This window comes from Epinephelus fuscoguttatus, linkage group LG24 (genome assembly GCF_011397635.1).
Source record: "Epinephelus fuscoguttatus linkage group LG24, E.fuscoguttatus.final_Chr_v1".
NCBI classification, from domain to species: Eukaryota; Metazoa; Chordata; class Actinopteri; order Perciformes; family Serranidae; genus Epinephelus; species Epinephelus fuscoguttatus.
In genome coordinates this window covers 15,226,673-15,243,168 of record NC_064775.1, presented here as the reverse complement: position 1 = coordinate 15,243,168, position 16,496 = coordinate 15,226,673, and the positions used below count along the sequence as shown (strand labels likewise).

At 39.7% G+C, this 16,496-nt stretch overlaps 1 protein-coding gene across 1 annotated transcript in view; it reads left to right on the top strand.

Moving 5' to 3' along the window:
• Positions 1-16,496, top strand: part of ptgfrnb (prostaglandin F2 receptor inhibitor b) — an 82,340-nt gene that overhangs the window by 3,954 nt on the left and 61,890 nt on the right. Inside the window, exons 2-4 of the mRNA XM_049570713.1 lie at positions 5,234-5,346; positions 6,615-6,873; positions 15,710-16,117. Of these exons, the coding sequence (XP_049426670.1) occupies positions 5,234-5,346; positions 6,615-6,873; positions 15,710-16,117 (780 nt within the window). The remainder of the gene's footprint in view (positions 1-5,233; positions 5,347-6,614; positions 6,874-15,709; positions 16,118-16,496) is intronic.

Below are 16,496 nucleotides of genomic sequence, written 5' to 3'. Positions count from 1 at the left end.
AAGTTAACGAGACCAGTTATACGAAGAATATGAGCAAGCATGTGCTCCCAAACTTGATAGTTTCTGATACATGGTCAATCTGGAAATCCATCAGTAAAAAAACAAAAACCAAAAACAATTGCAGAATCTGTCTTGAGAGATTAATACATGGTAGATAGATAGTACTCCAGATATGCTGAGGCTCCATACTCAAGATGACTACATGTTGGATTTTCTAAAGATGGTTTCTAATGATTAAAACACTACTTAAATTACTGGACAGTTAATCACTATTAAAGGGTGACTTCAGTATTTTTCAACTTGAACCCTATTCTCTGATTTTTTTTGTGTCTGAGTGACTAATGGGAACAAAAGTTTTTGAAATTGGTCCAGTACCGAGCGAGTGCCCTGCAGCCAACAGCAGTGAAACAGGCTGCAGTGTAATCCCTGTGGGCAATTGTGCACCATCAATTTACGCCAACTAAAAGTGTTTGTTTTTGCCACTGACAGGCTCAGATTGTTGTTATAAATGTCTTACAACATTATGAAAGGATCAGTCACAAAATCGTTATCGCCAAACCCACCCACTTCATTCAGTCTGGTTACAAGTGAACTGCTGTTCATTTGTGGTGAGAACACCGATCCGAACCAACTGCAGTCACATGACACATTGTTTGGGTTAAACATGAGCATGTTACAGTCCTGGAGGATTATTAATGTGCACCTCCTCCTGTACTGCCTTAATATGCACATTCAGCACATCCAATGCATCAAAACATTGTTTTGATGCATTGGATGCAGGTACAGCAACATTGTCAGGTCAGGTCAGTGCCCCCCTAATATAATGTAGGGGAAACACTGAATCAAGCAAGAAGACTAATGATACCATTTATGTATTATATTGTAATCGCAAATCACGATATTGTCCACTCAAATCGCAATCGCACATTTTTATCAAATCGTGCGGCACTACTCCATTGTGACATTAGAAAGTGCCACATTTATCTTGCAAGTGGACTCTTCTTCAATGTTTTCTTTACTTCCTGGATTTTTCCCACATGGAAATTCTGACCAATCAAGTGCAGCTTTCTCGTGCAAGGCATTTTATCTGGTCCACTTGTGAATGCTGCCGTGAGAACACGAACCCACTCTAAGCAATTATGCAAATTGTAACAAAATTAGTCCCCGATTCAGACCAAAGGACACAACTCTAGGTCTGAAAGCACCCTTAAATAAGCATTAATTTTGTCAGCGTAAAACTCTGCAACAAAAGCAAAATAAAACTCACAAAAACCATCTTGATTCATTGTTTTATGGTTCCATCAATCACCAACTCTTTAACCTTTAATTCACCCAGTTAAATGTGACAGAAGCCTGGCTCTATACACGCTAAAATTACTGTTTATTTACATGGAATCTGGTGTGTTAGGTGTTAGTGATTTCGGGGTTGTTTCTGTTTAAACAAAAATGATCTTACTTTTTAAATAAAAGGTCTTTCTCTGTGGGGATCCTTTCCATAATGTTATCAGAAACTCATAATAAGAATCTGAGCCAGTGGCAAAAAGAAGCAGTTTTGTAGACATAAATTAATGGTGCTCACTTGCCCACTGGGATTACATTGCAGCCTGTTTCACAGCTACTGTCTGCAGCCCTCTCGCTCAGTAATGGACCAATTAAAAAAAGTTATTTTTCCTATTAGTACTTGGACACAAAACATGGGAAAGTAGGGTCCAGGTTGTAGAATATTGAAGTTATCCTTTAAGTATAAAAATATTGGCATCATTAAACCAAAATAATGCTGTCTGTAATAACTATTTTTCGCATTTAAAGAAAAATATGGATTATAACATTTTGGGTTTCATATGCCAAGTACAGTAAGTCAAAGTTGAACCAGGAAGTCAGTCTGTAAACTGTAAAGAATATTTACAACAGACAGTTTGAGTAATTACTTATTAATTTTAGTTTTCACATTGGATTTCTGTTATAAATAAGTTTTGCTAACCTGGTGGTTTCTTTACAACCTGTCAGATCGTCTGACTCCTCGTGTTTCTTGACCTGTTGGACTTATTTTTAGAGATGTTGCATTGCTCCAAGTGTGCTCAGCAGTTACCTTGGTATCAGTGTAACCTCGGAGACAGATGGAGCAGCCAAGAGCAGTGAAAGTGAAACTTCTATTCGTTAATCTATTAAGTAATAACAAGGTTTATTTCTTGGAACGGTAGGGCTCTCATTTTAGTTCAGAGCGTCAGACTGGATTTATGAATGCAACAACCTCTCTATCGTTTTTCGAACCCACTTTAGATAAAGCCAGCTGTGTTCCCATGGAAACTGCACACCCTGCAGTCCAGTGCTGGGTCTAACCTGTGTAAAGGCAGCAACAGAAAGTTTGCCGATCCAGGTCTCAACCCTCCCATCAGCTACTGCCTCACACAGAACCTAATTCTGTGTAAACCCTGGATACAATTTTGATATATTGCGTGGTCCTAGTTCGTACCAAAGAAGTGACACAGTCAAAAGTCAATACCTGGCTCTACTTTGAGTGTATCATTTTCTCCACAGTGCACATCGTATTGGGCAACCTGCCAAGAAACAGATAGTGTTCAGCTGGAGTTTATTAACAAACCCAGCAGCATGCAGCATCTCCACCTTTGGCTGATCTCAGACGTCAGAGTTGTGTGGCAGCCTGCAGCCAGATTCCTCCAACCAGGAAGTGTCAGTGAACCAGCAGTCAGACTCGGCTGTGTTGCTACACGCTTCACTCAGCTGGAATGTCAGAGTTTTACACTCAACTTTGACAGAGGGAGAAAGTAAACAAGGTGGTTTGATCAAACCAAACCGTACAATCCAACCAAACAGCCAATTATATGATAAACAATGGAAACTAAAGTTCAGTTGTGTAAACTTCAGTCTCTCACTGTTGGTTTCAGTTTTTGGGAGATGTGCTGCAGCGCTGACATATATAACCTGTGGCTAGTGTTTTTGCCAAATAAAAGGATGTGGGCATGCATGTGCAGAAATATGTGGACATGAAGAGTGTGATTCAGGTTGTAGCATCGCCATCATCATCATTGATACTGTAACCCTACACAAGCTGCAACAAGCCCAGTCTGTGTGTGTTAAAACAGAGTCATTGTTTCTAGAAACCTACAGTGACTGAGATTGGTAGTCCATGTGAGTTTGAGTCAGATTTGTTAATGTCATATTTCAACCTCCCATATATTAAACTCAGCCAGTGAGGCATTTTGCTTCCTGCTATGTATGTTACTGCTTCAATACTGACAGTGCTTTCAGCTTATTTGTTACTAGTCTTTAGGCTCCTAGTAGAACATGACAGGGCTGTACCGAATAGTTTAAAGCTTCATTGATAAGGTTAATTGCATGTCTATTCATTCTATCTTAACCTGGTATTTCTGCACAGTTGCTGTCAGAAAAAATATGACATTAGAAGTGTTTGTGCTTAATGACTTAGCCTATGTGTTTATGATACTGAGTCTGCACATATTTTCATTATCCATTAATCTGCCCATTATTTTCTGGATTGATAGTTTTGCCAGTAAAATGGAAGAAAATAGTGAAATGTGCCCGGTATAATTTTCCAGAGCCAAAGGTGATGCCTTCAAATAATATGTTTTATGCGACAAAAGTCCAAAAATCCAATGTTTTTCAGTTTATTGTCATGTTTGACAAAGAAAAACATCAAATTCTCACAATTATGGAGCATGAAACCAAAATGTTTGGCATTTTAGCTTAAAAAAATTGCTAAAAAACTTAAATAACTACATCTATGATCAAAATTGTTGCCAGTTAGTTTTCTGTCAATTGATTAATGGACTCATCAATGCAGATCTATAACTAGAGTTGTTGTTGATAGTTCGTAACTTAATAATGTTGACATTGGAATTCTAAATCAACATTTGAAAACTGCACAGCGTCTTTTATTATTTATTTTTTCGTTTTCTTGCATGGTCATACTATAACCTGGTATTTTTGCACAGCTGCTGTGAGGGAAGATATGACATTAGAAGTATTTTTGCTTATTATGAATTATTTTTCATACAATAGCAGGGCTGCGACTAAATAAATAATTTTCTGGCATTCAAACAATCAATCAACTAATTGTTGCACCTCTATATGATCATGTGTGTCAATGATAAATATCGAAGTACTATAACTGCTTACAGAGTGTAGAAGTCTCTGACACGTGTGGGAAATTACCAAGAGGAAATAGAAACAAACATAGAGCAAAAATAGTGGAAAATGATAGAAAAAGAAGAAGCTGTCTAGACAGAACAGCTTCTATTGATTATCTTACTGAAATATGTGTCTCCATCTTCTAGACTCATATTCATATGTATTTTTTATTCTGCAGTAAAAGTAGTAGCAGGACGGAAAGCAGAAAGATCAGGCTACACATACATTATATTATTTGTCAAATAAGATTCCAGTAGTGGTTGCGTAGGATTGTTTCCGACTACTTGTGTGATCCAGATATTTCAGATAACTCCAGAGCAGAGAGTTGTAGTGCAAAAGACAACATTTATTGAAAAAAGATAGGTGTAATCATTTCCAAAATTCACAGCATGTTTATATCCAGATAAATATTCTGCTTTATCCATGTTTGTTTGAGTTCAGTATTTCAAAAACAACATTTTTGAGGTCAAAAAAATCTTTTGCTCTGGCATGCACTGGTTTTAACAGGGAGGTCCAGCAGCAATCTAACATAACAGCACCATAAATCCCATTTATTCACTGAAGAAGGTTGATTTAGAGAACTGATTTAATCAGATGAATCACTTTATTCATATTTTGTTCAAGGATTTTTTTGGAGGGGGGGTGATAACGTCATAAAATATGACGACAGACATTCAAAGCTTTATTTGAAGCATCAACAGAAGCTTCGAATGTAGAAGAAATGAAATGGAACAAACACATAAAATGTTTTCCTTAACTGAAATATGTGAATGCAGCCTATTCATTCTATACATCTTATTTTATAAGACTGATATGCTGTTACATATGGGTGTGGATGTACAACACTAAGTATTGATTTGTCTCAGCCTTCAGAATAAAGATCAGAGGGGTCTTGCTTTCTAAAGATGGGCCGCCAAAACAATCCATAATTTGTTTCTGCTTGTAAAGGTTTTTGTAAAACTAAAAATAGCAACTCTAAACTATAAAGCCGCAATGCTTACTTAAAAGGTCATCATTTTCTTGTACTTTTTGAATATATATTATATTCTCTCCATCCCTGAAGGTGGATGCTTGGCCCGGGTGGTGACGGTGTCTCCTGGTCCATTAATCCGGGTGGAGGGTCAGCCGGTCTCCATCAGATGTGATGTCAATGACTATAGCGGACCTCGTGAGCAGGTGAGTGTCTCTTATGCCTACCACATCTTTCAGAAAGACAGATCACAGGTTTAAAGGACAGAGCTGGTGATTTTTTTTGTACCAAATTTTGTCCACAAAAAGACCGAAACCAAGAATATCCTCCTGAGATCCTGTGTCCTCATATGAGGACATCACATTTTGGGTTTATTTGACCTTATACTTCATTCTACTTAACTTAGACCTGTTGTCCTTGTTCGTGAACACTTTTTTGTGTCATCTAGTGGTACTAAGAGCACAATGCAATAATCGACATAAAAACAAGATGGCAGCCATCTCTGCCAAGTCTGCAGCCGATCCTGGCACGAAATTGGACAAGATCCAAAACCAGATCACATTTTATGGTTAAAACTTGTTTATTTATGATTAATAATGTTTGTAGTTTGATATGGCAACAAATTTGACCAATTTTAGCAACAGTAACAAGCTTGTTTGAAGACATTGGGACTTTAGTATCGTCTCATTTGAAGGCACTGGGACTTAATTATCATGACAATGATTAGTTTTTTATACCTGTTGGGTCCTACTGATCCCAAATAGCAAGAAGAAATTCAAAATGTATGTCAAACAGAAGTTCGGGTCTCAGGAGGATATTTTGGTCTTTCTCTCAATATCACTCAGCTTCAAGCCCACTGTTTCCTATAAATATATCTTCTATAAAAAAAAAAGGTTTAGTCACTTCCCAAAATAACTGGGCTCTGTAGTTTTTAGCAAACGTTACTCAACCACAAGTTGACCGTACGTCTGACTGTCTATATGACAAAAATGTGCACATTACCACTTCAGGTTCGTCCACCCGTTATCCCGCTTGTATGTCCCAGAACTCCCTGCAATTAGAGAGCAGTTTAATTGTCACATGAGTGTGTTTTAGTATTCTGTTTTAAAGCACATGTAGGGAGCTCCAAATGGATCATGAAATAGTTATATTATATTCAAACCTGTCGTATAAAACATACATCAAAAGGATTGGGATGTTGGTAAGTCATGAGAATTGAACCACTCGCTTTTGATTTCTTTTCGACAGAGTTTAAACATAAAATGAGGCAGGAGAGTGTGAATGTCCTCTTGGTAAAAAATTATATCAGTGTGCCCTTTAGATTTTTATATTTATGAAATATAAAGGGAATTTTTGACCAGAAACATATAGATTCATCCTCTGAGGCTACCAGAATTATTAGTTATTATCCTCTTCCTGTGTTGGTATCATATAGCCGACGTGGTGATTACTGTTATCCTGTTCTGTCCCGCAGGATTTCGAGTGGATGATGTCCAGGGAGGGGAACGCGCAGAGGACGAAGATAATCTCTACCTTTGATGCCAGCTACTCCCACCCGTCGCTCAGCAAGCGCGTTGCATCCGGTGACATCTCGGTGGCGCGACTCGAAGACAACGAAGTGGAGCTGAAGATAGCGGAAGTGAGGGCGCTGGACGCCGGCTTCTACTGGTGCCAAACGCCGAGCACTGACTCCGTCATCAGCGGCAACTACGAGGCTCAGGTCCAACTCACCGGTATGGGAGTGCAGTGTGTGTGTTTGAGTTTTGTCCTTTTGTCTGTTTCAACTAAGACTTTTAGTCTCATGATTTAAATTCTGATTCAAAAGCAAAATTGAAAATTAACGTTAATAATTTTTAGCAGCATGTAAAGTGACCAATGCTAGCTGTCTTTGCTGTGTTTTACTGTGTGTGTGTGTGTGTGTGTGTGTGTGTGTGTAGTGTGTGTGTATGAAGCTAGCAGGCTATGATGGTTCATTTAACAGCTATCCCCATGACTTACTAATGCTCTACTGACCATGTATATCTCCTCCCTCTCACACACACACACACACACACACTCCCACTGGTTTTAGACAATTACTGGCTCATAATTTGGCTTTCACACAGACACCATGCACACCTCAACACACTCGTGGTGGGGAGCAGATGTCAGGTGGGAGTACTTGGCTTGTGTCGCACGAGGGCCAGGGAGAGAAAGGTTTGGGCAGTGAAATGAAGAATATAAATATGGCATATAACGATAGCACTCCACAGGGACAAATGTTAAATTCCATGGGCTATAACGAGCGGGAGAGTTATCGGTTGGCATTATTTTCCTGACCGTCATGTTGGAGGAGAAATGCAATTTACAACAAAATTTAGTTTCTTTATCCATCATCTTTTTTCCTTTACTTGCTATAAAATGTAAAAAAAAAAACCACATCAACTATTAAATTTCATGTTGCTCTGCATTTATTTTGGTAGGGCTTCAAGATTTAGCCAATATTTTAAAAGACAAGCCTATTATATGTGGAATAGAATCTAAACATTTCAGCAAAAGCATAAGAATAACTTCGCTTAATGTGTTTTACTTTCAGGCCAGCAATTATTCAAGACATTGCAACATGTTGTTTGATCACTATCTGTCAAATCACTTGTAAAATGATGATCACTACATAGCACCTCACTGTCTACTTTAGGAAACCACCTTCACTTGAGTAGAAAACGCTTGTTGACATGAAATCTGATTTTATATTCAGCACCATACTGCGAGCAGCTGCTGAGGACCTGCACAGCAGGGAGGAAATATAACTAAATCATCTGCATATAAAACACGCATGATAATAAGATTACACCAGAAACGCCTCATGCTTTACGAGAAGTTAACTGCCTGGACATGTCGTCCATTTGCAAGTCAAACAAGCTGGAGATAATACACCACCCCTGCGTGAGCCCACTAATGATTAGACAAAAATGAGACGCAGCACTTCCTCATCCAAGCCTGTCTCACTCTACAAACTTGAACGGTCTGATAAGCATTTTAGTACACCAGGGAAATACGCTTCAACTTCCGGGTTTGCACATTAACCCATTAAAGTTTCTCTCATTTATTTTAACAAAGTGGCATGCACGTTTAGAACAAGCATCGGAGCAGTTTTTAACTCAATTAAGAACCCACACCAAACTTTGCAGCCTTGAACCACAGCGTAAAGGCCTCAGGCAGGTTTACTTTACTAAGACTCAAGCTGTTTTCGTACCAAACATTTCTGGGACCTCCTGAGAGGATTTGCCCACAGGGGAGCTCCCCTGAGAGCTTCAGAAGTTCACACCTTTAATTGCTTTCGTTCTGTTTGCATTCACACAACCTATAGACCCTTTTAGGGCCGACGTCACCATGACATCAGTTTGTTAGCTGGAGGTAAAACATCCAAAAAACGCCTAACATAAGCCTATCACTGCTTACTGTTAGTTCTACAGATAATGGAGGGGAAGTTTCTTACAGTCATGCCAACAGGTCTATGGTCTAAATTGGCGAGAACATGACCTTGACAGTTTTGCTGCCCTTAAATCCAACCTCAACCCCTGATTGTTTACGCGTGTGTCTGTTTACAGAAGAATGTCACCATCATTTTAGCCAACATGATATCAGAAAAAAAAAAACAGCAGGGTTTTCCCGACCATTTTAAGACTGGAGTGCAGCAAGTCCCCCTTTTTTTCCTCTCCAACCCCGCCCATATTCCAATTCCACTGTCTGAATTTTCTTAAGAATGAAAAGTTACTTGCTCATCTAACGGTTATACTGACATTTTTCAGCTATTATTATGTTATTATATTGGTGGCATAAAATGGTCTCAAAATGACAATAATATTGTTTATCGCAATTATTTCTGTGACAAAGTATCATCCAACAAAAATAGTACTGTTAGACCTATTCATCAATGTATATACAACTGTTAAAAGAAGATAACAGTCCACTAGCGAGGGTCATTAACACTGCAGAATAGATTCACATGTCTTGAAAACAAAGAATTATTGTCTGAAATAAGCGCTATGAAATGTGTTAGCGAATAAGATTGTAAAAGCTGGAGGTATTTTCATGCAAATTATGTAATACTAAACTAAATTCCCCATGTTTTATGAACTAATCTCGTCATTATATCTCACAGTTTGGTTGTAATAGCTGGATCTTGGTTAATATTTGAAAATATTGCCTCTAGTTATTTGACCTCAGACTCATTATTCACTGAGAGCAGTAGGAAATTCCCTCGCTCTGTTGACAGCTCATTTTGACACATTTGCCACTCAGGCATACAGTGGAGATCTGTCCAGAAATTATTTTCTTTTCACATTGGAATCATCTACAGACTTTTCTGTGTACTGTTTTAATTTGGACTATTTTCTGACACAGAAACCGCAGGGAAGAGAGAAACCCATATTCAGCATTTTCCTTTGAATTTAATTGAGTTTTTTGCTCACAGTTATCCAGTCAGTAATTACACACATATTTTGGCAACTCCATTGGTTCAAATCCAGTGTTACCCCGAGCCCAAACACACAGCATGTTTAATAATGACATTTCCTTTTTTTAGCAATGAAACATAAGAAGGGTTTCAGGAGCATTTTGTGCTCCGAACCCCCAAATTTGAGAGATGAAGACATAAAGAGGGATTGTCTGACAGCGGGTTAGTTAGCTCCATAATGCACCATCATGTTCAGCTGCTCTCTGCTTCCCAGCACGGCTCCCCAGACACCTTGTTAAATTTAGACCTGAATTAACTAGGCAGCAGCTCTGTTTATGTGCGACAGAGATGGTGTCGTGTATATGTAGAGCATATGTATTAGTGTGTTTTGTAGTGTATGAAGGGGAGAGTGTTTGTGTGTGTGAACGAGACGGTCGTTAACAGAGATGACGAGTTAGATTTCTTGCCGGAGGGTCTATACCAGTCGAGACTTGTGCACACACACACACACACTCACACAAACACACACACACAGCTTCCATTGGCCCGCTGAGGCTGTTTGGTTATGTAAGAAACAAGTGAAGTACAGGTCGCTGAGGGTTTGAAAACTCCTCTCAGGCTAATTTTAATTGATAGAGCAAAACGCAGATTATTCGTACTGCCTTCGTTATCTGCCATAGACACTCACATCACTGCAGCACAGCAGCAGAGATTTAGACTCCTAACTTCCACTCCAAGTGTCCAGTACTGTCCAGTTTCGTCCACACTTCATGGGTTTATCTCTGTAGGAAGATTTTGTCCCCATTCTTTATCCCGCCTGCAAACCTCTGATTGATTTGCAATTGGCAGAAATCCATCACAGGAACAGTTATGTGCCACTGACACTCCTTACCATGGATGTATGAAGAGAATAGGGTTGGGTATTGTTTAAAAAATGACAAAGCCAGTACTCTTGAAGTGATACAGATGCTAATAGAGTATCTAATTAGACACTCATCATGTGAATAGAAGCATTCAGTTGTGTAAAATGCCACCAGATATCACAGGTGTGTAGTATAATCATACTTTCAAACGTTTTGGTGGCATCTCAGCACGCAGAACAGTTCAGTCAAATACACTGTACTCAAGCTCACCACACCACAGACTGTATGGGTTGCAGTTGGTGTGGTAGTTGGCTAACCACACGTCACATTAATTTGAAGAATGCTTGTGGTGATTGGCTGATCTGGAGAAGTTTTGATACTACTTGGTAGGGTTGTCATTATCCTAAAATTTCAAACTCGATATCGATACCCAGGAAAATATTCAATACTCGATACCATTTTCGATACAGCAGCAAAAAATAAAGAGGCATGTCATTTTTTAAATAAAGATCAGAACAGTAACATCAATGATAACAACAAAAAATCCCCCCAAAATAAATAACAACCAGAAACAAGATCTGTCCATACAAATGTATTTACCTACAGCCCTGTTTATTTTCTGTGCTTCTGGTGAATTGGCACCGTATTTTCATTGCTGATCAAATAGAGTTGGTAGTTTAGGCTCAGGATGCTCCTGTTTCTACCTCACTTTGTGATCAGAGAACCAGGGGTTACAGGAGAAACCAAACGTTTTTTCAGCTTCAATCTGTGACTTTACAGTTAACATAACTTTTCAGACACACATAATTGTGTTGTCCTGTTAAACTAACATTGTCTATTAATGTTACAGACGAGCATGACTGATAGTTTTCTGCTTAGCTCCCACATTAACATTAGAAGTTATATTTTAGTTTGATGCTGGCGACACCAGCTGCTCAGCTGCTAGTGAGGGGAGGGGCTGTACCTGCCGTCTGCAGCGTGCCGTGTTCACTTCACTAAATATTTCCAAAGAGCGCTTTTTCCTTTATCATTTTTGACCAAAACTGGCTGCTCTGATCCTCCTGCAGCCGCGCTGGCCATATTACAGCAACAGAAATGTGTGCATGCATGCACAGCAACGACAACAAGCCGGGTTGCAGCGAGGGCTCTGTGCCTGCCAGACACTGCCTGCACAGCGCGTGTCCGTCGGACCCGTCGCGCGCACCCAACAGGCCTACTACTTGGTACAACGTTATTGATACCTTAAAGCTATTTAGTACAGATACCCGGCCCTAAAAGAGAACTGGATACAGAGTTGGAGGCGGGACTCCATGCATTACCATGAAAGTTGCTCTGTGGCACATGAAGCCAAAAAAAAATTAACTTTCGGATATAAAATTGCCTGGATCTTACGAATCCATGGGCCCATAGAGTAAGCAAAGTAGCTTTTCCTTTAACACCCCCTCCCACTTGGGGTCACTCACGTGAATGACAGTAAGACAGTAACTCCATATTCATATCCATCAATTAATTTTTAGAATATGCTGTTTAAAATAATGGACGTAGCCACTGTGATGTCATCCATTGGTTTGGGGACGTTGTGATGCCTGGAGTTTGGCATTTTGACAGTCACCATCTTGATTTTTAGAGTCCAGAGTGACCATATGTGGTTGAGAGTGTGGAGATGTTGAGTAGCAATTGGTGGATCTGACTCATAGATTTTAGTAATGCCTGGCAGACGGCCCGTCACTCAAAGCGGCCACACCTTTAAATATGTGTTAACTTTAAGCCTTAATAGCATTTAAATGATTGAGTTATAGAAAACTCACCCCCTGTACAGTTGTCATGAACGGGTAAATCAGCTAAGGAGACCAAAACTATTTTTTGTACCAGTCCAGAAACATGTTTATTTCTGCCATAAAGTTGGGCATTTTAACACTGGGGTCTATGGGGATTGACTTGCTATTGGAGCCAGCCTCAAGTGGCCAGTAAAGGAACTGCAGTTTTTGGCACTTGAGCATTGGCTTCATTTTTCAGCCCCAGAGGTTGCTGCCTGCTTCTGGGACATAATGATTTAAATAAGGGCCATTTAAGTGTATTGAAACTTTCATGTGCCTCAAAAAAAACCCCAAAATTTCATCAGTTGATTTACAGACTTTTCTTTCATCTTGTAAGTCTGTGGAAGAAAAGTGTTTTGGGGCTCAATGGCATCACTTAGCCTAACGGGCAGGGAAGTTGTAATTCCACTGTTTGGCCATTATGTGAAATTGGCTCTGAAGCCCAGCTCCATGCCCGGAGGCTTGCCCCTCACAGCCAGCCAGAGGATCCTTTTTCTTTTGACATCCCTCTGAGCCACAGCCAGAACTTTCCTTTTCCCACCTCCTCTGTCACGTTTAAGGCCTCTGCCAGTTTCGGGTCCCTGACTGTAAAGTGAGCTGAAGCTGCTGTTTTATGTCAACTCTCAGCTGATAAATGAAGGCAGTGAAAGCTGACGGAAACGGGTTCAATAGGTTAAATGACAAAATGCCTCTGAATATAGTTAAAATGCTGGATAAAGTGGAGGCTGATGATTATTTCCTGAAGAATTTCTGCAGATTTCCTGCCAAATCTGACTTGGTGGTCCCCACATTCCAGTCATCAGTCCAAGTTAATTACACAGAGTTATCATACTTGGTGGTGTAGCTCAGGATTTTCCCATCCTGTCCATGCAAACCTGCTGCAACTACTTGTTATTCTTTTGTTGACTAATAGTAGAGGCACCGTTGTCTCTAAATCAATATGCTGGTAGTTTAATCATGAGAAAATGGTGTCTTAATAATGAAAGACTCTTGTGCAAAATATGAGCATTCGATGTAAAAACACTCTAATCCAGTATTTTAAAGTTTTGTTTACCATATAAAGTTGAGACAGACTTTTTTTTCCCCTTTCTGAACACTTAAAAATGGGTCTTTCCCACAGGATGCGAATTCCCATAATGCACAGCTTCTTACTCTTCATTCCCAGCCATCTGCCACTTCTTGGATTCATTTGTAACACGACTAGAATTAGCTTCCAAAAAGGATTATTCTCCATTTATGTGAAGTATTTTTGGGATGGAACTTCATGCTGGAAAGAGTTTAGAGCCTTAAAATGTTGATTTTGTGTTTATTAGTAAATTATTAATTAAATATTGCACCTAAAGTCAGTTAAGCATATGTGGAGACACCCCAGCCCTCGCGCTCAATTCCTTTTTTTTGTGTTTTGATATGCAAAGGATCAAAATAAGTTGGTGGTGATGATAAAACAGAGCCTGTAATTGTGCTTAGCAGCCAGCCAGCCAGCCTGCCACTCAGTTTCTTTATTAACCCCCCATGTCTTCGCTGCAGACAGGATTCATCACAGCATCTCATGTCTCTTCCTTTACTTTACTGTTGTTGTTTTGGATGCATTTAAAAGCAAAGTCGTGCTCGCAACAGGATATCCAGCAGTGTTGTGTTCTCCAATTTTTTAATTTCCTCTCACACAGTGACTCATCAGCCTTCTTTGTGCGTTCTAATAACAAGTAAAGAAACAAAGCAGTAGTGAAAGCCACTCTGTTAATACCTGCTCCTGTATGTTGAGGTACTTTTTCACTATCGGGACAAAACAAGAGTGAAGAGTTTAGTGTTTTACCTGCACAGGCAAGTCATTAACCTTTATGACCACTCCTCTGGGTGTGTTTCATAAACACAGTCACACAGTTACAGCCTTATCCAGTGTGTTCTTTAAACTCTCCTTCAGCCAGTGACCTTCACAAGAGTACAAGAGTTAACCCTGACCTGAACCATATCCCAACTTCTCGTATAACCTGAATCTGACGTGTAGCTTATCTGAAGTGTGACAGTGAGTCAACATTATTCATAATCCTGTCACTCCACCTGTAAAATGCCTGCATTGAACAGCTGAATCTTAAATCTTTAACATAAAGTTTGGGACATTCAGTCGTAACTTTGATGTTATTTTAGTTTTTACATACATGCAGTTCCATTTTAACATGTCTGTTTTCAATCAGGCTCATTTCCTTCATGTATACAGACTTTCTCCCCTGCTCAACATCATAGCGTCGGGGGATGGGCTGTGGAGAAGGACGAACAACACTGAGAAAGGCATTTCTTACCTTGATTATGTTGTCATTCGTTGCTTTTGTTTTTTGCCCATTTTCACCCCAAAAAAAGCCTTTTTTTAAGAAGTGGAAATTGTTCTAAACAGATTATTGCAGTAAACAAGATCGTCTCGCACATGGCTCAGAATATGCCTCCAGTAATAGACGATGAAGAAAAATGGGGAGGAAATGCAAATATGCTGCTGATTAGCCACTAAACTCTGTATTAGTAAGACAGAAGAACAATAAAAAGTAAAGAAAAGGAAGAAAAAGAACCAACATAAAATGAATTTTAATGAGCATGATATTGATACTCACTCAGATCCAAAAGGCTTGACCAGAATGTCCGAACGTAGATTAAACCAAACTTGTAACCCTAATTCTCATCAGTAGAAGAGCCTTACTGTGAAGCAGCTGCAGGAAAATATGAAAGCCCATTCTTGTCAGTGTGATGGAAAAAAGAAAGATTTGGTTAGGTCATAATGACAAACTTTTTCAAAATTAACTCATTATTTTGAGAAAGCTCATTGGTTTGTGACAAAAAGTTATTATTTCGAGGTACTAACTCATTGTTTCATGAAGGTATGGAGAGTCCAAAACATTAGTCGGCATCTGGGTTTTTGTGAAGTGCTGTAAAGTTTAGTTGATTGAAAACACACATTGAACACACATCAAACATGGCTTAATAGCAACAATTTCAAACACAAGTACATAAATCAGCTTCACTATAACTTGCAGCATTCACAGACAAAGCACTTGTCTTTATCTGGACACGTTTTCCCCACAAATACAACATGCTAATGTTTTTAGCACAAGCCTATGGCGTTTTACATTGTATATATTAGCCTAGTGGCTAGCAGACTTTTCCTCTACTCAGATGAAGCCAGGGACACTGTATAGTGGTGCAAAACATTAAAGAAAGGAAAGAAATTGGTAAAAAAAAAAAAATCCCCACTCTTGCTGTTTTTGTTCTTTACCTCCACAAGCATAGTCTTTACTGTGTGTATTTGTGTGTGTGTGTGTGTGTGTGTGTGTGTGTGTGTGTGTGTGTGTGTGTGTGTGTGTTTTGAGAGCTCGCAGTTTCTTATCTTTGGCATCCAACAATATTCATCTTGTTACAGTTTCATTATGTTTTGCTAAAATTTTTGTTTTGTGTCTTTCCCCGTCAGTCATCCCCAACACGCTCAAGGTCTCCCCCATGACCCCACCCCCAGTTATCCCGGAAGGAAGTGACCTCACGCTCTCCTGCAACGTCACCCGGGAGCTCACCCACCCCACCTACCTGTCCGTCACATGGTCGGTAAAGAGGGGAGCAACATCAGAGGACATTCTGACATTTGGCCCTCAGGGAGACGTGATTACAGGGGCTAAATTCGCCCGGCGCTATGCTGACGGAGGCATCCGACTGGTTCCTGGGAAGAACGGAGTGTTTGAACTGGTGATTTCCAAAGTGACGACATCTGACGAAGGGATTTATGAATGCAACGGAACTGAGTGGACGCATGAAAATGGAGGGAAATGGATAAAAATCGTGGAGAACAATAAAGAGATGGGGACTGTTGCTGTTACTCCTACAGGTGAGGAAAAGAAACTGACTGCAGCTAGTACTTTAAGTATCATAGTAGTAATAGCAGAAGCAGAATAACTATATATCAGAGTAAGTGCAGTCATAGTTGCAGCACAACATGTTTTCAGTCTGCCTCTCCTCTGTCACATACACATTACTGCAAAACCATAGAACTTTACTTTTGACTGTGTTTGCTAAGCTGAGTTGTGGACTTGCAGTTCATTAAAGCTGGTCGCCATAGTGTTTACACCGGAGATTAAACATGGAGGACGGTGCAGGCGAAGTGATGTTCTTGCATTGGATTTCTTTTTGATCATTTGGCATCCTTGAAAAATCATAGTTGCTGCTACAGGCAGCAGTTGAAACAAGACGCCCGTGGCTGATTCTGT